The sequence below is a fragment of the Maniola jurtina genome, chromosome Z, assembly GCF_905333055.1.
Source record: "Maniola jurtina chromosome Z, ilManJurt1.1, whole genome shotgun sequence".
Lineage (NCBI taxonomy): Eukaryota > Metazoa > Arthropoda > Insecta > Lepidoptera > Nymphalidae > Maniola > Maniola jurtina.
In genome coordinates, this window is record NC_060058.1 from 15,098,834 (window position 1) to 15,124,582 (window position 25,749).

At 40.6% G+C, this 25,749-nt stretch overlaps 2 protein-coding genes and 1 pseudogene across 2 annotated transcripts; 2 read left to right on the forward strand and 1 right to left on the reverse strand.

Moving 5' to 3' along the window:
* Positions 1–3,538: 3,538 nt before the first annotated feature.
* On the forward strand, positions 3,539–4,342 carry LOC123880278. Its single transcript, XM_045928325.1, has one exon. The coding sequence runs from the start codon at positions 3,715–3,717 to the stop codon at positions 4,309–4,311; it is 597 nt and encodes a 198-aa protein (XP_045784281.1). The 5' UTR covers positions 3,539–3,714; the 3' UTR covers positions 4,312–4,342.
* A 2,778-nt stretch (positions 4,343–7,120) lies between these two features.
* LOC123880523 (uncharacterized protein K02A2.6-like) lies at positions 7,121–11,464 on the reverse strand. Its single transcript, XM_045928671.1, has one exon. The coding sequence runs from the start codon at positions 11,285–11,287 to the stop codon at positions 7,121–7,123; it is 4,167 nt and encodes a 1,388-aa protein (XP_045784627.1). The 5' UTR covers positions 11,288–11,464.
* Positions 11,465–11,684: 220 nt separating this feature from the next.
* On the forward strand, positions 11,685–25,095 carry LOC123880524 (annotated as a pseudogene).
* The last annotated feature ends 654 nt before the right edge of the window (positions 25,096–25,749 follow it).

Sequence of the window (25,749 nt, forward strand, 5' to 3'; positions counted from 1 at the left end):
GTTGGTATTAGCTGGTGATATTGGGCCAGTTAGGTAGGTACCTACTTGTAGAAATGTGCAGCTGTGAAGTCTACTAGGTAGGCACAAGTTTACCTTGCTTAAAGGACATAATATTATGTAACGTGAGTTTATATGTAGTTCGATATCGGTACTTGCACATGTCTATAGGTGTGGATTTAACATTGAAAGTCGTCGCAATGAATAACCCTGATCTACATTAGGATTTAGGAGTTCTGACCATTCAACAGGTTGAAATATCGGACTCCGGAAATATCATTCAACAGGTTGAAATATCCGATAGAAGAAAGTAGGTAGATAGGTATCTTCATAAGTACCTAGGTGAGTAAGTACTTACATACAAACAAGCCATAATAAACTAGAGGTTCGCCCCGAACTGAGACTTCGCGGTACCGTATCCCATAATTCCCATAAGATAGTTTCAAGTAAATATTTGTTGTACGTGTAATAGTTAACTTTTAACAGTCTCCACTTTTATTTCGTTATGCAATATTCGGCTGAAGGCCATGAATTTACATATTACATTTTAAAGAAGTAATTACGTTCAGTAGTTCAGAAGTTATAAGGCTGTGACAGACGGACGGACGGACACGTGCAATTTCACTCAAGTAGACCAAGAGATCACGCTTCGCTCGGTCAATAATAACTATAATAACTTAATAATTGTTAGTAAAATAATTACCTACTATTTTCAATACATGTAGGTACCTAGTACCCACCTATCTTCGACGTCAACCCGTTCCTAATCGTCAAAAATGGAAAAATGGCTAGATAACATCAAACAGATAGCTTTAAGTACCTACCTACCTAACAATTTGGCCAAACCGTCATGTAATGTTGCTTTATCATGAGAGTAGTTATTATCATTTATCACAGAATAATAATATATTAATATTATTACCATACGAACAGAAGTCTCACTCTTTTGTTAAATAACTTGCGACGATTTAATAGCCTATCAAAATAAAGAATAAAAAAATAAATCGCGCATGCAAGCTAAATTAAACTTTCCTATGACTTAGCCGTGTTGTAATGTTGTATTATAGCTTAAGGAGTGTAATGTAGCTTCCAAAGAGATTTGATATAATATGCTGTTATAATAACTGTCTCGCTTCGACGTATGATGGCGTCCCTCTCAATCGCGTGATTGTTAATTTTCTATTCTATTTCTATTGAAGTTAATAATTACAAAAACCACAAACACTAAAAAGTACAAAATAATTTTTGTTTAGCTACACGTGTATGTACCTAGGTATGAAGTCGAGCGAGCATATTAAAACAAAATTAGAAATCCAAGAGTGAAGCTCGCCCGACTTCATACCTAGGTAACTACATTACACGTGTAGCTAAATAAAAAAATTTCAAAAGAAAAATAAAACCGACTTCAAAAACCACAAACACTAAAAAGTACATTACATGTGTAGCTAAATAAAAGTTATTTTTTACTTTTTAGTGTTTGTGGTTTTTGAAGTCGGTTTTATTTTTCTTTTGAAATTTTTTTTTGGAAGTCGGTTAAAAATGTCGAGTGACGACGATAATGACAGCAGTAATCTAACTCCGGAAACTACTAATGCTCAAAGTGTAATAAACGATTTGCTCCCAGATATTTCTAAAGACAATAGGTAGGTACCTATTTAAGCATACATAAGAATTTGATTTATGAGGGGTCTCTCCGTCATTCGCTTCATACAAACGTAGTTCCAATTTCATTTGAATATTAAGGAACCAAAGTCCATGAAATTTTGCAGACATATTCTAGAAACTAATATCTATTTCAGTGGTTTTCAAGAATTTCTGTTAAAATATTCGGTTTCAAAGTTACGCGGTCTTAAAAATTTACATAGAAATCTTTGAGCCCCTGTAATTTTAAAACTAAATATTTTTAGAAAAATCTTAAATACCACAGACACAGATATTAGTTTCTAGAATATGTCTGCAAAATTTCATGGACTTTGGTTGCTTAATATTCAAATGAAATTGGAACTACGATTGTATGAAGCGAGTGACGGAGAGAGTCCTGTTATTGTCTCGTGAAAAGTGAAAAGCAGAGTATTCAACATGTATCCAGACAAGAAAAAAAAAAAAAAACATGTATCGTATCACGCCCTCTAGTGTACATTATCAAAAATGTGTTGCATGATGAACCCGTGGTCTACATCTTTCTGTCACGTTGAATGCAACGTTGCGTGAGTACTTTATGAAATAGTACAAAGTACAAAAAGTAGATGGCGCTAATTTTTTACAATGTCTATATTCTAATCCAAGTTTCAGGTTTAAATATTTAAATATAATAATAATCAATAAAAATATTAGGTAGGTATCGTAATTCGTAATCACAATACTGTAATAAATAATATTATATTATCTAATATTTATTATCTTAATATTATATATCTCCAAGATGTACGCGTACCTACATCAACTGTTTTTGTCACACGAACTTTGCGATGATTTTTGTTCATGTTGGTGCTTGTTGGTGTTGGTTTTTGTACAGGGTAGAATTTTGTAATGCCACCGGAAGAGAAAGTACCTTAATACTGTAGATCGAAAATTTTACTCAAGGAAAACACCTTTTGTTCACTCCAGCCAGTTGGCATGGGTGAAGGGGTTCGAATCGCTTCCCGATGGACTGTATTTTCGAAACGAATACCTAGTTTTAACGCGACACCAGTGAGGAGAAAATATGAAAACTCGACTCACCAGCGCCGTCGCCGTCTCTCCTCCAGTCGGTACCGACACAATGCACTTCACTGTAGCACTTGGGATGGCCCCAGCGTGATGGATTTAGGGCTTAGAGCGCCGACGACGTGTGTCGTCTGTCTTCACGCGCGAGCGACTCTGCCAATGAGCGGTAACCTATCTACCCTCACTGGCGAATATATTTCTATCAACCCGACGAACGATTCTAACGATATACCTATTGCAGCTAATTGATCTGCCGCTAAATTCAAATGAACCTATCTAAAAACTAAAACTAAATTCTAAAACTAAACGAAATAAGGTTATCTAGTCGATGGGGATTGAACACCTTTATTACCCGACTACGGCAAAGCCGAACACCCTGTATATTACTTCAAAATTTGACAGGTATCAGTTTTCATGTGACAAACTTGTGACAAAATAAAGTTAAAATTTTGTTAACCAGTGTAATTTATAATCTTTAATCACACTAATACCACTTTATACTTATTTAAAACAATTGCGGGATCACGCGGGTGTGCGGGGCGTCCTCCCACCTCAAAGTACCCCTATTGCCATATCGACCCTATCGACCTGTCACGTACTATACCTACCTACTAAGTAGATAATACGGTACCATAGATATGTTACGGTACCAAAGGGGACTCTTCTTACTTCCATGATCTTAAAAAAAAAAACAGTTGGCTCACGGACCATGGACATTATTGAGACCATAGAGATTGACATTTTATATTATTTTTATCCTTTTTTATCATGGAATTTTATATGATTTATTTACTTTTTATTGAGACCATAGAGATTGAGACATTTTATTATTTTTATTTACTTTTTTTACATTTTCTTTATAGGTAATCATAATTATGATTATTTTTTAATGATCGTGTTGATTTAACTTTTCACTCCATTTATATTGTATTACCTACCGAACTTTTATTCAATTTGGGAACTGGATAAATAAAGCGTGAATCTGGCAGACTAGTTTAGCATGCCCAGTTAATGGTTATTATCATGATATGTCACCGCTGTCAGAAATCACTGCGCATCTGCGACGGCATCAGGTGTGAAAAATGCAACTCAGGGTACCACCTTACGTGCGTCGTCGGTGGCCGTACGAATATAGAACTAGAGTCAGGTGACAAGGCTGTCCGCTGGGTTTGCGCCAGTTGCCAAAACCCTACGAACAATAGCAAGCTCGAACTCACCGATGCTAAATCTTTTCTTAAAGCCATCAATGCTATCACAGAAAAATTCGAACTGGTCAACAAAATCCAGCTGCCAAAAATAAACAACGATCTGTTACAGATAAAATCCGTAACGGATCGAATCGTCAAACAAAACGAGGAGATACTGTTGAAAATCGAGGAGGTTAAGAGTAAAAAACGTGGAGAGCAGTCGAACTTCATTCCACCGAATCACTACCGGCGCAGGAATCTGAATTTGTCTCCTAGAACGAGAACTTGTGAAGAACAGGCGCCAATTTTAGGCCCTGATAAAATTGTAAGGTATAAAACACGCAGGAGATCGTATTCTCTACTAAAGATGTTGCTTCAATTAAGTAGAAAATTACACAAAGGGAGGACAACAAGAAGATAGCTGTTAATAAATAAAAGTTTTATTTCTTCTATACCCGTTTTTTGAGTCTATCTTGAGAAGGCCTAGGGCAAAGTTCACTTTAGGTTTTTGAAAATCCCCTGAGAACTCTTTAACTTTCCGGGATAAAAAAATCTACCTATGTTACTCCAAGTCTTTAGCTATACCTACTTATGCAAAAAATCGTGAATGTCAGGATCGCCGCTGAGGTGCTGGAAAACTAATGAAATATCTTCCAAATAATGTACTATTTAGTACCTATATAGAAATAATTAGTACCTTGATCAATTAAATAATAAATAAAGAATCTTATATACCATTCCTACTGAGAAGAACCAGCAAGAAACTCGGCGGTTGCTCTTTTCAAGTATTCAATTTGAACCTCAATAGCTCAACCGGTAAAGGAGTGGACTGAAAACCGAAAGGTCGACGGTTCAAACCCCGCCCGTTGCACTATTGTCGTACCTACTCCTAGCACAAGCCTGACGCTTAGTTGGAGAGGAAAGGGGAATATCAGTCTAAATGACTAATATTCTTTTACAAAAAAAAAAAACACAATAATATGCCATACTGTATACAAGCAATTGCAGCGCCGTGTATTGCTGGAGCGAGTCAAATCTAAGCTTTTTTGTCATTTACATAATCTTCGATTGTATAATAGCTTTTCTCAGGAGCTTACTTTTAATAGATTTTTAACCCCCGACCCAAAAAGAGGGGTGTTATAAGTTTGACGTGTGTATCTGTGTATCTGTGTATCTGTGTATCTGTGTATCTGTCTGTGGCATCGTAGCGCCTAAACGAATGAACCGATTTTAATTTACTTTTTTTTGTTTGAAAGGTGGCTTGATCGAGAGTGTTCTTAGCTATAATCCAAAAAATTTGGTTCAGCCGTTTAAAAGTTATCAGCTATTTTCTAGTTTTCTTGTAGAAAAGAAGGTTAGATAACCCTTAGGTTCATAATATTCAAGTGTCAATTGACAAATGTCAAGCTGTCAAGATGGACATTGCCTAGATATACATAATTATTTATTTGAAAATGATTTGTCGGGGGTGTTGAAAATTTTTAATTTACACTTGTTTAAACTTGTGTAATGGCAAGTCTACAATCAACTGAGGAATCTATAGGTACTTATAATAATTTTATTATAAAAAATATTACACTCATTCCCACAAATTACTTTCCCACTTTCCTGAGGCGGAGCATAGGCTATTATGCGAGCCTATCAGGGGGCACGGCAGTGCCCCCGCCAAGACGAGCCAAACGGCGGCCGGGGCGCTACGTACCTTTTTCTCGAAGTGTTTCGCCGTATTTTCGACCCGTCATAACTTCAGTCTGGATGACGCTAGAAAGCTGAAATTTTCAGTATAAGGTGTCCTTAGCAAATTTACCAAATATACTAAGTATCAAATATCTAGCTTTTATGGTTACAGATTTATTGATACCTAAAATACGCCGTTTTCGTCCCTCACTGATGATCATCACAATTCATAGTCTGTAATTCTAGGGTACTTCCCGAAGTCCTAGAAAGCTGAAATTTGGTATGTAGACTAGAATATGCATACAAACTACAGGAAAATTAAGAAATTGCAATTTCCCCCCCTCTACACCTCTTATGAGAAAAGCAAATCTGTAAATTCTGTCGCTAGAATGCTGATATTTTCAGGATAAGATGTCCTTAGCAGATTGATTAAACGCATTGAGTATCAATTGTCTAGCTTTTATAGTTTCAGATTTATTGACAGTCAAAACTTCTAGTCTGTAATTCTAGGGTACTTCCCGAAGTCCTAGAAGACTGAAATTTGGTATGTAGACTAGAAATTGCATACAAACTACAGAAAAATTGAGAAATTGGAATTTCCCCCCCTCTACGTCTCTTATGAGAAAAGTAAATCTGTAAATTCTGTCGTCCTTTTTTTACCAAGATGTAGGGTTTGTAGAATCAGAGCTTGTAAGTAGAGTGATTTGTTATTTATTGTTATAAATGTGATACAGTCAAGAACATTTAAGAGCTATATGACTTTGGACTTCGGATAGGTCCCATGGCCAGCACAAATCTAAGCTCAGCTAGGGGCTTGGCTCTATTAGAGATCTCATAACTTTTTAACAGTGAAAACATTATGAACTTGTGAGTCTTGGCTATCTTTTTACATGAAATGTTTTTGGTGGGATTACGGTTTCTAAAATATACAATTTTTGCAGTTTCCCTGTCAGCTGTCTGTTTCGTTTGCAGCTTGCCTGTACTCAGTAGATGACATCCATTATTTTTATTATAATCTATTTTATTTTCGTTTATAGAAAGGAGTAATGGGTGTAAGGAAAATAATTAGGCACTGTGACCGCATAAAGTCGGGTCCGCTGCGCCAAGTTATCGTGTTTTGCTAAAAAGGGCTCGTTTTTTTGAGTTACTTATCAATAACGTTTTGTGATTTTCAGAAGACATACGTAAACTTTTTATTTAGTTTCTAAGTGGCAGAGATCTCAATTAATGATTATGAGTACCTACTTAAATAAAAATAATCCCTAACTACTATATTGTTTGATTAGTTTATCTTTCAAACACGCCAGTGAGTTACATAGGCTCTTTTTATACCGGAAAATCAAACTGTAACGTTCAGAGGGCGAAGGGAAATAAATTAGGCACAAACTATATTTCCGTAATCCATTTTACTTCGTGGCGATTACATGACTGACGCGGGTACTCCAGTTTTCTATGTACCCACATTACACCCCCACACTTAATAAATACTTAAAATCTTACATACTAAGCTATAAAAATACTAAACTCTATTCTAAATACAAAATAAAAGCAAATCAAAGTTTATTAAAAGGTTTCCTTATTCTACATTGTCTCAGTGGACGCGGCTCCGGCGTTATTGCGTGAGCCGGTGAGGTACTGCGGCGGCGGGTCTGAGCCGGAGACTCGTTACTCTCCACGGCATCTTGGAACTCCGGTGAAGCCGGAGTATTCGTATGGGCCTTATCTGACCCTGTCGAGCTACCCGGTGTAACTGGCGCTTCAATGTCACCTCGTGTGGACCGCTCCGGCTGGACCTGCTCCGATAAAGCCGCCGGCGATTGAGGATCTGTGCTAGACTCCTGATTTAAGCTTGTAGTAGGACAAGCGAGAGAAAACCTGGTGGACCGTTTCTTAAGCTGATCGATGTGCCTATGAACTAAGTCTCCATCCTGACCTCTGACCTTATAATTGCTTGGACCGGTACATTCCACGACCTGACCCGGGACCCACTTTTCTCTCTTAAGATACTGCCTATACCACACTTCATCCTCTGGTTTTACCTCCCTTCCTACTCCTTTCGCCATTTCTCTTTGATGTTGCTGTACCTTGGCTACTTTCCTCTCCCTATCCGGTTTTAAAGCGTCTAGTTTGGTCCGAAGCCGCCTACCTAACAGCAACATGGCGGGGCACTCCCCGGTGGTCGAATGTTCCGTATTCCTATAATGCATCAAAAAGGTCCAGAGAGCCCTGTCTACGTTCTGTCTCTCTGACACCGCTTTCTTAATCACGCGTTTTAGTGTTCTCACTGCGTTTTCCGCTAAACCGTTCGAGGCGGGGTGGTACGGAGCCGTAAAAATATGCTCGATCCCGTTACTTTGTGTAAAGTTCCTAAACTCCGCGCTGGCGAAATAGCTCGCATTGTCCGTTATTATCTGTTTAGCTAACCCGAATCTACTGAATAACTCCGTAAGTCTGTCAATAACTACCGTAGACGCCGTATTCGGCACCTGGAATACTTCTATCCATTTAGACGTTGCATCTACGATCACTAAATACGTTTTTCCAAAAATAGGGCCCATGAAATCCAGGTGGATCCGTGACCAAGGTCTGTTAGGCCACGGCCACATACGTACGGCTTGCTTCGGCGGCGCGTCCGCCTGCGCCGCGCATACCTCGCATCTTTGGCATACACGTTGTATAGACTCGTCTAACGAAGGCCACCAAACGTAACTGCGTGCTAAAGACTTAGATTTCACTATTCCCATGTGAGGCTCATGAATCATTTTCAACACTCTATCCCTACATGTCTCCGGAACCACTAACCTATGACCCCACATCACGCATCCCAGCTCTTCATATAACTCATTTTTGCGATTAAAATAAGGTTGCAAATTAGTAATACTATTCTCCGTGGGCCAACCGTCCCGTAAGTAACTAAGTATTTTCGATAAATTTGGGTCCCTAGTCGTATGTTTTTTTATCTCATTGTAATCTAACAGCAAAGCTTCCTGGATAAAGTGTAAGTAGGTCTGCTCCGGTACCTGCCGAGCCGCGAGTTGTTTACCTGTCATCGGTAACCTCGACAAACCGTCCGCCCCGTTCTTATCGGTACGCACGTACTCGATATCGAATGTGTACGCGGATAAAATAATAGCCCAGCGCTGCATACGGCTAGCCACCATCGTCGGTATCCCCGTGTGTGGGCCAAAGATCGACACTAAAGGCTTGTGGTCGGTACGCAAGGTAAAATGCCGACCATATAAATATTGATGAAACTTATGAACGGAAAATATAATTGCAAGCGCTTCGCGATGTATTTGGGAATAATTTTTTTCTGCATCATTTAGTGTCCGCGATGCGTAGGCCACCGGTCGCTCACAGTCCCCATTCCGACTCGGTTGAGAGAGGACTGCACCTATGCCCTTCGCGCTCGCGTCGCATGTTACGATAAGTGGCCGCGCGGGATCATAATGCGATAACACCTCTGCACTAGTTAATAAGGTCTTAACTTCTTTGAACGCCCGCTCGCACTCCTTTGACGAAACCCATTTCGTATCTCTTTTCAACAACTCATATAAAGGTACTAGTCTCGCACTCATATTCCTAACGAATTTCGCGTAAAAATTTACCAAACCTAAAAATGAACGTAGTTCAGTTACATTGCTGGGCCTAGGTATCTTTGTTATGGCTTCAATTTTATCTGGGTCCGTTTTTATGCCCTCCTTATTTAATACATAGCCTAAATATTTTATCTCATCTACCAGGAAAACGCACTTATTACTTTTTAATTTTAACCCGTAACGGTGTAACCTACTAAAGACCGACTCGACCGCCCGCAAATGTTCCTGCCTGTTCTTTCCTCCAATTACTACGTCATCCAAGAACACTTCAACATTAGGTATATCCTGTAATAAGTTAGACATTATACGTTGAAAAATTCCCGCACTCGACGCTAGTCCATAAACTAATCTATTATACCGGTATAAACCCCTATGAGTATTTATTACGGTAATATTTTTGGAATCATCCAGTTCAATCTGATTATACGCTTGCGACAGGTCTATCTTCGAAAAGTAATTCGAGCCGCTTAAGCGAACGATTAAATCATCGATCCTAGGCAAAGGGTAACGATCAACTAACAAAACGGGATTCACTGTAGCCTTGTAGTCCGCACAAATCCTCAAAGAACCGTCAGCTTTATTTACCGGTACAAGAGGCGAAGCCCAGTCCGAACAGTCCACAGGCTCGATGACTCCATCCCGCAGCATCGCGTCGAGCTCGGCATCGACGCGATCGCGCAGGGCGTACGGCAGGGCCCGAGCACGGTGGAAGACGGGAGTCGCCCCCTCGCGCACTCTTAGGGTTGCCTTGCCTCCGGAGTACCGACCCAGACCGCCGCTAAACAGTTCTTTATACCTGTCAACCAAATTCCTTAATTCATTATCCAAGCAACCTAATCCACTGGTTTCGCTAATTTTATGACAATTACTAAATAAGGGGATCTTAATTTTTAACTCTGTTAACCATTGCCTACCTAAGAGAGATGTAGTCCCGCCTTCGATAACAAATAATTCTAAGTTCTTCTTTATTTTACCGTAACTCACGACCGGCTTGATAACCCCTACCGGTTTAAGCACTGAGCCATCATAAAAATTAAGTCTTACACTCGTGGGTTCTAATCTTATTTTACTAAAATGTTTCTCATATGTATGATTATTAATACACGAAACCGCAGTTCCCGTATCTACCTCCATCTTGACCTCAACATTATCTATAAGCACTGGCAAACTCACCGCCTTGTAATCGTTCAAACAGAGATGGTGGAAATCACTTTCCATTTCCTCCTCACTGGCTATTCCTTCCGCGTCCCCGTAGTGCACCGCATTGAACCTACCCGAGCCAGCGCCGGCCTTCTGAACGCAGGCGCGCCGAATATGGCCCCGGGATTGACACCGGGAGCACACGTAATCCCGGAATCTACAGGCTTCATAGCTGTGGAGCGTGGACGTGCAACCTTTACAACGGTACCCTGTCCCCTTCACACTGCTCCTGGTTCGCGCTCCCGCGCCGTTCCGCGCCGCACTCTGGTCCTGCACACTTCGGGCGCGCGCGGCCGACCGCCGCCACCGCCCGTTCTCCGTCCCGGCCATCGTATGGAGGGCCGCGGCCGCGGCGCCGTCCGCGCCGCGCGCTGCCCCGGCGGCCTCCGCCGCTCCCGCCGTGTCCACTGCCGCCGCATCCCGTTCCGCAGCCTCTAACGAGTTGGCGAGTTTCACCGCGTTGGCGAAACTAATCGTTTCCTCCTCCGCGAACAACCTTTGTCGGATGAGATCGCTCCTCAATCCGCACACGAACTGGTCTCGCAGGTTCTCGTTCAAATTATCCCCCAGTTTACAATGGCGCGTCAACTTCTTCAACTCGGCGACATAGCTGGCTATATTCTCGTCCGCCGCCTGTCTTCTCTGTCTAAATCTGAATCTCTCTGCCAAAACTGAAGGAGCCGGTTGTAAATGCCGACGTAATAACTCGATTGCGTCCTCATATTTCAACTCTGACGGTTTCTTTGGGCTGGACAGGTTGACTAGAAGCTCGTAAGCCTCATCTCCCATCACCGCTATCAACGTAGGTAGCTTGAGGTCACTCTTAACATTATTAACTGTAAAATACATCTCAAGCCGCTCGACGTATGACGACCACACCCCGCTTTTTATATCGAATTCCTTCACTTTTCCGATCGACATGATGGAGGATAACCCGACACAGACGCACTCCTCGTTTTAAACTAATCCTCGTTCGCCACTGTAACGTTCAGAGGGCGAAGGGAAATAAATTAGGCACAAACTATATTTCCGTAATCCATTTTACTTCGTGGCGATTACATGACTGACGCGGGTACTCCAGTTTTCTATGTACCCACATTACACAAACAGGCAATCAAACAGTTTTTGAAAAATGATAATCCACGCGGATGAAGTCGTGGGCATCAGTTAGCTTATAGTATTAGTATGGTCTAGGTTTGGATTTACATAAGGGCTACTTTGTTGTGCAGCTCAGCCGCGCGTGCTATCTCTTCACTTGGCCGGGGCCTGCATTGCGGTGGTGGCTAGCCCGGGCACATCGCCCGCCGACTACCGCGCAATGGTTTTACGTCTCGTCGACATGCTGCAGGTCTGCACGTTATACATGCGAATCCTGGTAAACGTGATAGTGGAGTGGATACTGCCCCCAGATCCGGCGTGGGAGGGACGCCGCCACCCCATTAATCAGCAACTGTTTAATCAGGAAGAGCCCCAGCCCGGGTCATCCAGGGACCCGTACTAGTTCCACTAAACTACAATACATATATACTATTGATATATATATCAATAATTTGCTTTTAAAGCTCATTTCAAACCACGGAAATATAATCACACTAATATTATAAAGGTGAAAGTTTCTGTATGTGTGTGTGTGTATGGTTGTTACTCCTTCACGCAAAAACTTCTGGACGGGTTGGGCTGAAATTTAGAATGGAGATAGATTATACCCTGGATTAGCACATGGGCTACTTTTTATCCCGGAAAATCAAAGAGTTCCCACGGGATTTTTTAAAAACCTACATCCACGCGAACGAAGTCGCGGGCATCAGCTAGTATAATATACTAGATAACGCCCGCGACTTCGTCCACGTGGATTTAAGTTTTTTGAAATCCCGTGGGAACTCTTTTATTTTCTGAGATAAAAAGTAGCCTATGTGCTAATCCTGGATATTATCCATCTCCATTCCAAATTTCAGCCAAATCCATCCAGTAGTTTTTGCGTGATGGAGTAACAAACATACACACACAAACACACACATATACAAACTTTCACCTTTATAATATTAGTGTGATAAATATCGCTCACCCTACTTTGAAATGTCACTGTCACACACAAACTGTAATACTTATTATCACAGAGTAATATTATATTACATCGCAGTGTGAACAGTGGCATTTCAAAGTAGGGTGAGCGATATTTATATATTATATTATATTATATTTCCGTAGTTCGAAATGGGCTTTAGTAATAATGTTGGCTGTAAAGCACGGCATTCAGTGAATAGGAGTACGGGTAGGAGCGGAGTGTAGACGTGTGTTTTCGACCAATCAGATTTGAGAGATAAGATATGATTATATTTTCTTAAATTCTGATATTTTTAGGGTTCTTGCCCTACCGGTAAAAACTACACATGATAATTTTATAACGTCAACAACCTGATTGGTTTGTTGAACATGTCTTAACTCCGGTCCGTTTCAGTGGAACACACGCTTCACCTGTATAGCTAGTACTGACATTACTGGTTTGTTTAAGAAATTAGCTCTAGTATCGACTATAACTCACAAACTAGTCGATACTAGAACTAACTTCTTAAACTGGACCCTTTCAAGTAAAGATTTTCGTAGATTAAGTTAATGTTGTTACTAACAGATAATTAATTCTGTTGAAATAAAAGTTTATTCAGTTAATTATTTATTTTATTTAAATGGCCTGACCCTATCCAAAAAAAGTATAGGCTGTCGGGATCTGATCTCGTCCTGGTACACTATAGTGGCCAGTTTATTGTATTTTTAACCCCCGACCCAAAAAGAGGGGTGTTATAAGTTTGACGTGTGTATCTGTGTATCTGTGTGTCTGTGTATCTGTATATCTGTGTATCTGTGTATCTGTGTATCTGTCTGTGGCATCGTAGCACCTAAACGAATGAACCGATTTTAATTTAGTTTTTTTTTGTTTGAAAGGTGGCTTGATCGAGAGTGTTCTTAGCTATAATCTAAAAAAATTGGTTCAGCCGTTTAAGAGTTATCAGCTCTTTTCTAGTTTTCTTGTAGTAAAGAAGGTTAGATAACCGTTAGGTTCATAATATTATGTCAATAGACAAATGTCAAGCTGTCAAGATGGACGTTGCCTAAATACATAATTATTTATTTGAAAATGATGTTTTGGAAAACTCAAATACTTTGGATCGTCGGGGGTGTTATAAATTTTTAATTTACACTTGTGTTATTGATTAGAAAGTTGTCATTGTAAGTACTAAGTATTCGTGGATTTGATCCGGCGGCCGACTACTTACAAGTAAACAAATAATTGTTAGAATTGTACCTAAAAATAATCACACTAATATTATAAAGGAGAAAGTTTGTACGTGTGTGTGTGTGTGTGTGTGTGTGTGTGTGTGTGTGTGTGTGTGTGTGTGTGTGTGTGTGTGTGTGTGTGTGTGCGTGCGTGCGTGCGTGCGTGCGTGCGTGCGTGCGTGCGTGCGTGCGTGCGTGCGTGCGTGCGTGCGTGCGTGCGTGCGTGCGTGCGTGCGTGCGTGCGTGCGTGCGTGCGTGCGTGCGTGCGTGCGTGCGTGCGTGCGTGCGTGCGTGCGTGCGTGCGTGCGTGCGTGCGTGCGTGCGTGCGTGCGTGCGTGCGTGCGTGCGTGCGTGCGTGCGTGCGTGCGTGCGTGCGTGCGTGCGTGCGTGCGTGCGTGCGTGCGTGCGTGCGTGCGTGCGTGCGTGCGTGCGTGCGTGCGTGCGTGCGTGCGTGCGTGCGTGCGTGCGTGCGTGCGTGCGTGCGTGCGTGCGTGCGTGCGTGCGTGCGTGCGTGCGTGCGTGCGTGCGTGCGTGCGTGCGTGCGTGCGTGTGTGTGTGTGTGTGTGTGTGTATGTTTGTTACTCCTTCACGCTAAAACTACTGGACGGATTGGGCTGAAATTTAGAATGGAGATAGATTATACCCTGGATTAGCACAGAGGCTACTTTTTATCCCAGAAAATCAAAGAGTTCACACGGGAATTTTACAAAACCTACATCCACGCGAACGAAGTCGCGGGCATCAGCTAGTCATAATTATATTAATAATACCTCCCCCCTCTCCTCAAGGGGAATCTCAGTGCATTCACTCTAAATTAATAAAAAATAAAAAATTGGAAGTTTTTATTCTGGACAAAATATTGGTACTTGGATATAAGTACCTATATTTTAGGCCAGGCTTCAAGATATCGAAGGCGCCGGACGGGGTGAAATTATTGTGTCATACCCAAACATAGAAGTCATTGGTCATACCTGCCTCCTCTTGCCCAATATGGTCAACGCTGCAGTGCCACACTGGTAGGTAAGTACATAACATAAAATATACATAGGCATCCAGCCGATTCGACACCAGCCAGGTGTAATGATTCCGGATTGATAGTATTCCGTAATAGTAAAGGAAACTAATGAAGTAGCTAACTAGTTACCTACTAATATAGTTATGTTTTCTTTCGAAGTAACTAATAATAATTGTTTAGTGGAGAATAATTTATTGTAGCCAAAACCAGAACTTCAACCCTTTTATACTGATGCCAGCCGCTATGTTTGATTTGGTAAGCCTTCTTTTTTAGAGTTCCATACCCCAAAAGAAAAAAAGGAAGCCTTATAGGATCACTGTAAAGTCTGTCGTGTCTGTCAAGACCCGTCAAGGGAATCAAAACGTATAGGATACTTCCCGTTGATCTAGAATCAGAAAATTTGGCAGGTAGCAATGTGTTACAGCACATGTAAAGGGCAAGCTCTGAAAACCGTGAATTTGTGGTTACACCACAAAAATAATTTAAAAGTGCTATTTCTCGTATGATGGCATGGAACCCATCTTATGGCTCTTCACCAGTTTTTTTAAATCTTAGTGTTCTGCATAGTCTATAAATTGAAAATCTCACTTTGCCCTCAGGTGGCCACTTCTACAATGTACATAGGGCTTAACTTAACATATGCGAGCAGCTTCCAAATGTTCCGCGGGTCCGTCATAGTCTTCGTAGCATTGCTGTCTTCAGTTTCCTCGGCAGGATAATCACCAAGAAGCAAGTGCTTGGAATTGGTAAGTTTTTTATAACTCTCACTATAGTAGTATTCCTCATTACTGAAGGTCGTGGACCCTTTCCATTAATCTTATAGTGGTAGTTCTCTTGGGATAAATAATATGGTGGGTTCCCAGATCCCTCTGCATACAACTCGACTAAGAGAATGAGATTTCGACAGGTAAATTATCAGATGTTAGCAATGATAACCGGGACCGACGGTTTAACGTGCTCTCCGAGGCACAGTGACAACGAAAAGGCCAAATTCGGACCTCTGATGTCGGTCACCCATCCAGCTACCGACTTGGGTCCATGTTGCTTAACAATCACAATCGATTACAAGCAATAGGGCCGAATTTTTTTTGTACTTGCTCTGTATGTGCTTTTAAGGTGCTATACCCGAAGGATGTCAATTGCCAACGGTATGCTCTTATTAAGCCTCCGCTGTCCTTTTGTCCGTCTGTGTGTCAGCGGGCTGTATCTCATGAACCGTAATAGAGAGTTAAGATTTTCACAAAATATGTATATCTATTGCCACTGTAACAACAAATGATAAAAAACCGGCCAAGTGGGGTCAGACTCGTGCACTGAGGGTTCCGTGCTCAGGTATTTTTTCCAACATTTTGCACGATAAATCAAGAACTATTATGCATAAAAATAAATAAAAATCTGTTTTAGAATGTACAGGTATAGCCCTTTCATATGATACCCCACTTGGTATAGTTATCTTACTTTGAAAATTGAAACATATTTTAATTTTTTTTTTGAATGATGTGACCACAAATTTACAGTTTTCAAATTTATTCCTGTACTTGTGCTATAATACCTACCTACCTACCAAATTTCATGATTCAAGGTTAACGGGAAGTACCCTATAGGTTTCTTGACAGACAGACAGACAACAAAGTGATCCTATAAAGGTTCCGTTTTTCCTTTTGAGGTACGGAAACCTACAAATCGTGAAACACAAGTTCTTCATTTTAAATTATGAAATTTGGCAGGTAGGTAGGTCTTATACCTACCTACCTGCCAAGTTTCATGATTCTAGGTCAACGAGAAGTACCCTATAGGTTTCTTGACAGACAGACGGACTCCAAAGTGATCATATAAGGTTTCCGTTTTTCCTTTTGAGGTACGGAACCCTAAAAATTGAAAAATGTCCGCCACGAAAAAAAATAAAAGTTGTGTTATTTCTTGTACAATGGTATGGAACCCTTTGTGTGCGAATACGACTTGCACTTGACCTATTTTTGTACTCTTTGGACTTTGAATTAGATTTTTGCGCTGGGGAGGGCGTCAAAATATCATAATACAAGTATAAATTAAAAATTTATAACACACACAAGTGAAGGTTACAGTAACTAGAAAAGAGCAGATAACTTTCAAACGGCTGAACCGATTTTTTTGGATTATAGCTAAAACACTCTCGATCAAGCCACCTTTCAAACAAAAAAAACTAAATTAAAATCGGTTCATTAGTTTAGGAGCTACGATGCCACAGACAGATACACACGTCAAACTTATAACACCCCTCTTTTTGGGTCGGGGGTTAAAAATATCATAATATTCATGTTATGATAATAAGTTCCAAGAGTATATTTTATGAGTCATCTCTGACAAAGGGACATGTTTTGCATATTGGGAATGTGTCGTGTAAACATATCAATTCTCAGTACACAGTACAGTAAAGTACAATCTATGTGTTGCCAGAAGTATGGCAATTTTATTAAACCACTAGAGGATGCCCGCGACTTCGTCCGCATGGATTTACGTTTTTTAAGATCCCGTGTGGCCTATGTCAATTACAGGGACGCAAGCTACCTCGGTACTAAATTTCATACAAATCAGTTTAGCGGATGGGTTTTTGGGAATCCCGTGGGAACTCTTTGATTCTCCGGGATAAAAATTAGCCTATGTCCGTCCCCGGGATATAAGCTAACCCTCTACCGAATTCCGTCAGAATCGGTTAAACTGTTGGGCCGTGAAAAGGTAGCAGACAGACAGACACACACACTTTCGCATTTATAATATTAGTATGGATTATTAATAAATCCACTGGTGGAAGGGCTATGTCGATTTTACTCTTAATGTACGCTTCCATCATAGATTAAATCATGATCACGTCATATTTTTAGTCAGGCGAGATTGCAGTCAAGTTTTAACTATTGCTATCGAATAAAATAAAAATATATTGAGATCGGGGTATGAGGCGGGGGGACGGTCCGCATTCCCGCACTATCCCGCATCGGCTTAGATTGCCATTTCGACCTGTCGCGAACTATAGGTACTTACGTGGTATTTGGCAATTTGGCATAACAATAATAATTAATATAATCGCATGTTGTCATGACACACAGTTCTAATAAGTTGGATCGCTCTGGTTTCATTAGGTATGCATTTGTTCCCAGACTGACGCGATCGTGTTTTATTACCTAAGTGTTATAACTTGCAGAAGTTACCTTGCACAGTTTAAGTGATCATTTGATCAATTTGAATAGCTGAAAATATATCGACCTACTGAAATTTTTTATAATATATACCTACTTGGACATAGGCCTTCCCTATAGAGCGCCACCACACCCGGTCCTCAGCCTTCCTCATCCAGCCACTTCCCGCCAGCCGCTTTATATCGTCGGTCCATCGTGCTGGAGGGCGTCCCACACTACGTTTGCTTAAACGCGGTCTCCACTCAAGGACTTTCCGGCTCCAACGGCCATCGCCTCTACGACAGGCATGGCCTGCCCACTGCCACGTATATAGGGAAGGCCTATGTCCAACAGTGGATGTCCACAGGCTGATGATGATGATGATGATGATGATACCTACTTGTCTTAAACATGTATATTTTATGAAAAAAATTAAAGATTAATACAATTCAAGGAAAGTTTACTTATCGAAAGCAACTTTATGATTATTGACTAGCTGATACCCGTGATTGTATGCGTGGATATCGGTTTTTAAAACCCCATGGGTACGAATGGCTCGTCGAGGCTTCGACGTCATTCGCAGGCGTCAAATGTTATTACTTTTGACGTAAGTAGCCCGAATTTTTCTTTGATTTTACGTCAATATAGCCTAATATTTGACATATCGTCGGTTCAGGTTCAAACCGAGAATTTCTCAGTCTAGTTCATTCTGGCGATGCCATCGAGGCAGGTTGAGCTGTCACATTGTACCTAAAGTGTTTGATATACGAATTACAATGTATTTGCTTACTTGTGATAAGTAACAATACATATGGGGCTCACGCGGTGTCAGCTAATAAATCTACACGTGTATTGTATACATATCGATGAAAGTATGCGATACCTAGATGAAACAATTTATTTTAATAATTATATGTAGGTACCAATGATATCCATACTTAAGAGGGGTCTCTCCGTCACTCGCTTCATACAAACGTAGTTCCAATTTCATTTGAATATTAAGCTGTACTAAAAAATAATTGAACTGAACTGAACTGTATTAAAAAATAATTTTTAATACAGTTGCTCAAAAAGTGACGTATTGCAGGGACGTATAGCGTTCGGGATGTGGGCTATTACATAATCGTGCTTTTTTTTTACCTTTCCCGCACTCGTGCGTTTTCTTTCCCAACTGTCAAAATAATTTCTATTAAAAAGAAAAACCAACCATGAAGTTTTTACTAAAAAAATTCATAGAAGTTTTTATGATTCATGCAAATACGTATATTTCTAAAAAGAAGCTACTAATTTGTTTCAATATCAGATTTAATGATTTGATTGAATGAGTTTGGTTAGGTTTCATTTCATTTCATCTCATTAAATTTCATTTTCATTTCATATCAATAAAAAACTTCTACTGAAGACTTGGCTGTATAGTTCCCTTTGCCTACCAGAATGGGTGAAGAAAAAAAAAACTCTGCTTATATCCTACGGTTGGCGTCATTTTTCAGAAATTTTCTTTGCGTTTGAGTTGTTTGTTGCACAAAATGAGTAATTCCGACCCTAGTTTTTTTCTATCTATTAACAATAAAGTTGTTTTAAATTAAATTAAATTAAGTTAGTTGAGTTCATTGTGTTTTTATTATTTTATTAAATTGCTTCAATTTTTCGCAACTGTATTAAAAATAGTCGTTCAGTACACGTGCGGAACCGTCATTGCAACTTGTTCCGACTGTCAACCCTCGCCTTCGGCTACGCCTCGGCTCGGGTAGACATTTGTCAGAACTCTTTGCAATGACAGCCTTTCCACACTTGTGATGAAATATACTATTTCAGGGCGGCTCGCATACGACGAGACGTAAAAAATACTTTTTTCTTACCTTTTCATTGAGTATGGGGTTTCATTATAATCTTATAATTTCCAGTGAACGTGATACTTGGTCTCGCTATAGTTGGCATCACGGACGCCATCTATCAATCGGACGAGGGAAAAGGCAGAAACAGCCTGATCACGGGGGACCTACTCATCATACTCGCTCAGGTCATCACAGCGTGCTAGATGGTCTATGAAGAGAAATACGTCTCAGGTATGCACATAAAAGACGACGAGAAAGGCAGAAGCAGTGATCACATCTGATTGGCCAACACTCTCTCACTATTGGCTAAAATGCGTGGTAGGAGCAAGAATACCAGTTCAGCCAATAAAAACAATGAAGATTGTAGCATTGATAGATGGAGCTTTGCAGTAATCGACCAGCCGTAGGTACTTAATATTCCTGTTAGTGTCCACTGTCCAGGGACATCCCATCTCTGCACCACCACATCTGATTGACCAATAATTTCTCAGTATTGGCTTTTCATTGTTGGAGCAAGAATACTATAAATTCAGCCAATAGTAGCAATGATGATAATTAATCAGTGCTGTATGCTCTTGTGTATCAAGGCATACAGCATTATGCTGAGCTGGAATCTTTTTTGTTGTGCTAGATATGTCACAGATTGTATCAGTGCTTCTTCTGCTTGAGTCTGTTGATTTTTTTTTCTTTAATGCACAAGCGCCGGAATAGCCAACTCTTATGTACATGTAATGTGTAGCTTAATTTGAGAAATTGATATTGTAGCAATCTATACTAATATGTGTTATAAATGTGAAAGTGTGTCTGTCTGTCTGTCTGCTACCTTTTCACGGTCCAACAGTTGAACCGATTCTGACGAAATTCGTCGCAGGGTTAGCTTATATACCGGGGACGGACATAGGCTATTTTTTATCCCGGAAAATCAAAGAGTTCGCATGGGATTCCCAAAAACCTATCCGTTTAACCGATTTGTATGAAATTTGGTACCGAGGTAGCTTGCGTCCCTGTAATTGACATAGGCAACTTTTTATCCCGGAAAATCAAAGAGTTCCCACGGGATCTTTAAAACCTAAATCCACGCGGACGAAGTCGCGGGCATCCTCTAGTGATTCATATAGCTTTTCCACAATGCAGTCTCTACTACTCTTGTTTGTGTCCAGGGTTGAACATCCCGGCGCTGCAGGCGGTGGGATGAGAGGGAGTGTTTGGGTTCAGCGTGCTCTCGATGCTGCTAGTGGTGTTCTACTGGATCCCCGCGCCTGCGCACTTCGACCAGAACCCACGCGGCACTGTGGAGGACTTCATCGACGGCCTGGTGCAGATCGGTGAGTTTGATCCCTGTATTTGAAGCGAAATTTCTTGCTTCAGAGCTTGAATCACTACTCTATCACTACCACAGTTAGGAAACTTGTAACAAAAGGTCGAGGCTTCACCCACACTAGCAGGCGTTAAATGTTACCTACATTTGACGCTAGGTAGGCTATGAAACGACTAGGTCTGGCGGAAGTGGGACCTTGGATCATTAGGTATGTGGCGTGCGCGACGGCAGCGTGTCAAAGGGCTTTAATTAACATTATAATATTTATAAATCCTTGATTTCACATCACCTCTAGTGTTAAAATACCTAATATTTGTCAAGCGTCGATTGAAGATTCAACCGAGAGCTCACTCACTAGTTCCATAGTGCCCCGTAAACACTTGAGCATTGACGCGAATGGCGGGTGCATGCGATTGGTTGATACGTAGACTTTCGCTTCCCGGATTCGCTAACTTTTTCCACTACGCTGCTTCAGGTCCAAGTTGTTTGTCGGCCACTATATCTGACTTATGTTATTCGTATTTTTACCCGACTACAGCAAAGCCAAAAGGAAGGGTCATGATTTTTGCAGTCTATGTTTGTATGTATGTATGTATGTTTGTATGCAGATTCTGTGTGTTCCACCGAAGCGCCTAAACTACTGGGCTAATTTTGATGAATGAGGTGTCGATAGATTCGTTGTAAAGGGCCGGGTGACATACGATATACGAGTACTTTATACGAAAAAAGTATGAAAAAAATTGACCTCGGTTGTTACATCAAAAAAGTGGGGGTCGCCAAAAACTTTTTTTGCTATTGTATCGAGTGAGGTGTCAAATGAAAGAGTAGATAATTCTGAGTCCATGAATATAGATGTACTATAACATTAAAATATACCAAGCGACAGAAAAACAATTTTAGTATAATGTTTCAGCGTTTATTAAGACGATCGTAGTCGGGTTTTAGTTTTTAACTTTATATGTTACTAGCTGATACCCGCGACTTCGTTCGCGTGGATGAAGGTTTTTTAAAATTCCCGTGGGAACTCTTTGATTTTCCGGGATAAAAAGTAGCCTATGTGCTAATCCAGGGTATAATCTATCTCCATTCTAAATTTCAGCCCAATCCGTCCAGTAGTTTTTGCGTGAAGGAGTAACAAACATACACACACACACACACACACACACACACACATACAAACTTTCTCCTTTATAATATTAGTGTGATGTGTTTCAGGTAACAACTCGCTGTTGTTGCTAGCCATCCTGGGGACGATAGTGTCCATCGCGTTTTTCAACTTCGCGGGTATTAGCGTCACCAAAAAGATGTCCGCCACCACCAGAATGGTTCTGGATTCAGTCAGGTACGAATACAAAACATCCTGAGGTCTATTTGTAGTTTGTAGGCTGGAAAGGACAAAACCGAGATGGACTCGCACACATAGTTCCATACCAACCATCGTAAAAAATTACACTTTATCAGTTTTTTATAACAAAAAGCAAAAAGTCACTGTTTTTGGATTTTTCCCTTTAATTCTGCTATAACCAACCTACCTACCAAATTTCATGATTCTAGGTCAATGGGAAGTACCCTATAGGTTTCTTGACAGACAGACAGACAACAAAGTGATCCTATAAGGTTTCCTTTTTTCTTTTTGAGGTACAAGTAAGTACAGGGTTCCTAAAAAGGAATACTTATAGGATCACTTCATGGTCTGTCTGTCAATTCGGAGGAATCAAAACCTATAGGACAGGAATATTAAACCCATAGGTATTCCCGTTGACCTAGAATCATGAAAATCGGCCTGTAGCAATGTCAATGCAAGTAAAGGCAACAATCCGAAAATCGTGAATTTGTGGTTACTTCACAACAGAAATTAAAGATTTGTGTTCCCGACCACATAATTAGTTTACTCAAGCACATTATAGATGGCGCTGTCCGTTATTAACTTCCAATTTTGTACAGCTATCGGAGTGCAAAATTTTTTTTACTGGTTTAAAATTCCGTGTGAATGATAAAAACGTTTATTTTCAGTCATTTTGTTACATTTTATGTTTTGTAACAGAGAAAGTCAGAATTCCGGAATTAAAAATCTATAGACTGTAAGAAGGGATTTCGGAAATTCCAGCCTAAGGGTTAAATAGATCAAGGTTGAGATGAGATAAATAGATAGATAAAAACTTTATTAAATATACACACAAAACATGAAATAATCAAGACAAAACGAAGGAAACAGAAAAAAAACTATAAACAATTGTATGTAAAGGCGGCCTTATTGCTCAGAGCAATCTCCACCAGGCGACCATTGGTGAAAGGAGAAACTAGGCGTGTTGGATGGTACTTACACGCAATACACAGAATCTTATTTAGTAGTATTATATATTGTGTATGTGATGAGATGAGATGGTGATGATGCGTTTTTAATTTCAGGACGATAGTGATATGGTCTGTGTCGATCGCAGTGGCATGGCAAGCCTTCCATTGGCAACACCTGGTGGGCTTCGCGGTGCTGATATTCGGTCTTTGCGCTTACAACGGTCTGCTTCCACCACTGATTTGCTGCAAAAGGCAACCTGATGAGGACGAACGACGGATCGTCATCGATGAACCGGAGAGCTATGAGGACGCTACGTCAGTAGCAGTAGTAGCACCGTAGACAGAATCCTAAGTTAAACATTATGATAAGGCTACCCGCAACGAACAGCAGATTGTTACTTCTGAACCGGAGGGATATGACAACGCTACGTCAGCAGCAGTAGTTCCTAGTGGTACTTCGACCTACACGACTCCGCTGCCACCCAACCAAAGTATGAGCATTCAAATATGGACTTAACATCGTGCTCTGGAGATGCAATTTACAGTAACAACACAAAATACCAGACAGCGCGCGGTAAGCGAGCTTGCCGAAATCTTGCCACTTAATAGTTGACGTCTTGCGTACTGCACACTTGAAGACAGCGGTCCGCTCGCTGTGAGCACGGCCTCTGCTCGCTTGAAGCGTGCTAAGCTTCAGCGTACTTGCAAGGGTGGAGAGAGGCCGGCCACCGCCACCCGTCCGTCGCACTAGAGGACGGGGGCAGCGAATTGTCTGCCAGCTGTACCTACAGGTAGTGTGTAGGAGCTGTGTAGCAACGGTGTCGTGTAAGTGGGCTACGACCTTTACACAGAATCCTGAGTAAAGTTATAGAATAAGGTAACCCGGCGACGAATAACGGATCGTTACTAATGAATTCGATAGCATTAGTAATAGTACTTTACACTGAATCCTAGGTAAAATTGTAGAGTAAAGAAAGACGGTTACCGTTACTAAAATTTTGAGGTGCCGTAGACTTAATTCACCTGGGTTCACTTGTGAATCAAGCACACTATTTTGTAGACTTCACCTAATGCAACTTTTTTTACTCTGATACAAGTTAGCCCTTGAATGCGATCTCAGCTGTTGGTAAGTGATGCTGCAGTCTAAGTTGGAAGCGCTGACCTGGAAGCAGCTAGGTGAACCAAGTATACTTAGAATTTCTTTAGACGCTTCGACGAATTTCTTTAGGTGATTTTGGAGTCAGTTTGTGCAGTTGATCGATTAACAACGTCCACGAAGCGTTCGAGAAGACGCCAACTTTCAAGCGGTTGATGACTGCTTCAAGCTGCTCGCTCGTGACTGTTTTTACCGTGTATTTACATATTCCACTCGCTGGAAAGTCATTAACATGTTGCAGATAATCTCGTCTCTGTGCGGTTTCGGGACGTTAACAAATAGCTCGCTTGCCTGTGTAAGAAAAACGTAGGTATGATCGGTAGTAAATTCTGCCCCTCGATTGCCTGTGAAAAAATGTAAACAGCGAATCTATCAATCAAAGGGCAGAATTTATTGTCGATTACGATAACGATGAGCATGTTTTTCTTACACAATCGTTGTGCTGTCTTTTACGAATATGTAAATGCACCGTTGAACGATATAGTGCAGTCAGTTGGTGCTCGAAAAGGGGCTTACCTGAAAAGTTTTCCGGGAGTTTTGAAAATTGGTAGTTTTATAGATTTCGATTTCAATGAAATCTATAAAACCACCAATTTTCAAAACTCCCGGAAAACTTTCCGTCCAAAACTACCAAATGACTGGACTAATAGGTTTTGATATCAGTTTGACACAGTTACCATACATTTTTAACCCCCGACCCAAAAAGAGGGGTGTTATAAGTTTGACGTGTGTATCTGTGTATCTGTGTGTCTGTGTATCTGTGTATCTGTGTATCTGTCTGTGGGCATCGTAGCGCCTAAACGAATGAACCGATTTTAATTTAGTTTTTTTTGTTTGAAAGGTGGCTTGATCGAGAGTGTTCTTAGCTATAATCTAAAAAAATTGGTTCAGCCGTTTAAGAGTTATCAGCTCTTTTCTAGTTTTCTTGTAGAAAAGAAGGTTAGATAACCGTTAGGTTCATAATATTATGTCAATAGGCAAATGTCAAGCTGTCAAGATGGACGTTGCCTAAATACATAATTATTTATTTGAAAATGATGTTTTGGAAAACTCAGATACTTTGGATCGTCGGGGGTGTTATAAATTTTTAATTTACACTTGTAAACGTCATACGATCATATCTGTAATCTGTCGGTAAGTCAAAGTCAAATCATTTATTCAAGGTACTATTGCACTTCTTTTGATGGTCAGAATTGTTAGATTTGTAAAATGATATAGTGGTGATAATTAATTATGTAAACTTAAAACTAAAGCTAAGTGATATCCAACGTAGCGCGCTGAGGGACTATAGTTTGTTTAGCAAAGTTGTTATTTTTTAAAAATTGTATTGTTTTTGACA

What these genes read in the sequence shown, in the direction of transcription:
- LOC123880278 (XM_045928325.1), top strand. Translation starts at nt 3,715, where the DNA reads ATGGTTATTATCATGATATGTCACCGCTGTCAGAAATCACTGCGCATC.
- LOC123880523 (XM_045928671.1), bottom strand. Translation starts at nt 11,287, where the DNA reads ATGTCGATCGGAAAAGTGAAGGAATTCGATATAAAAAGCGGGGTGTGG.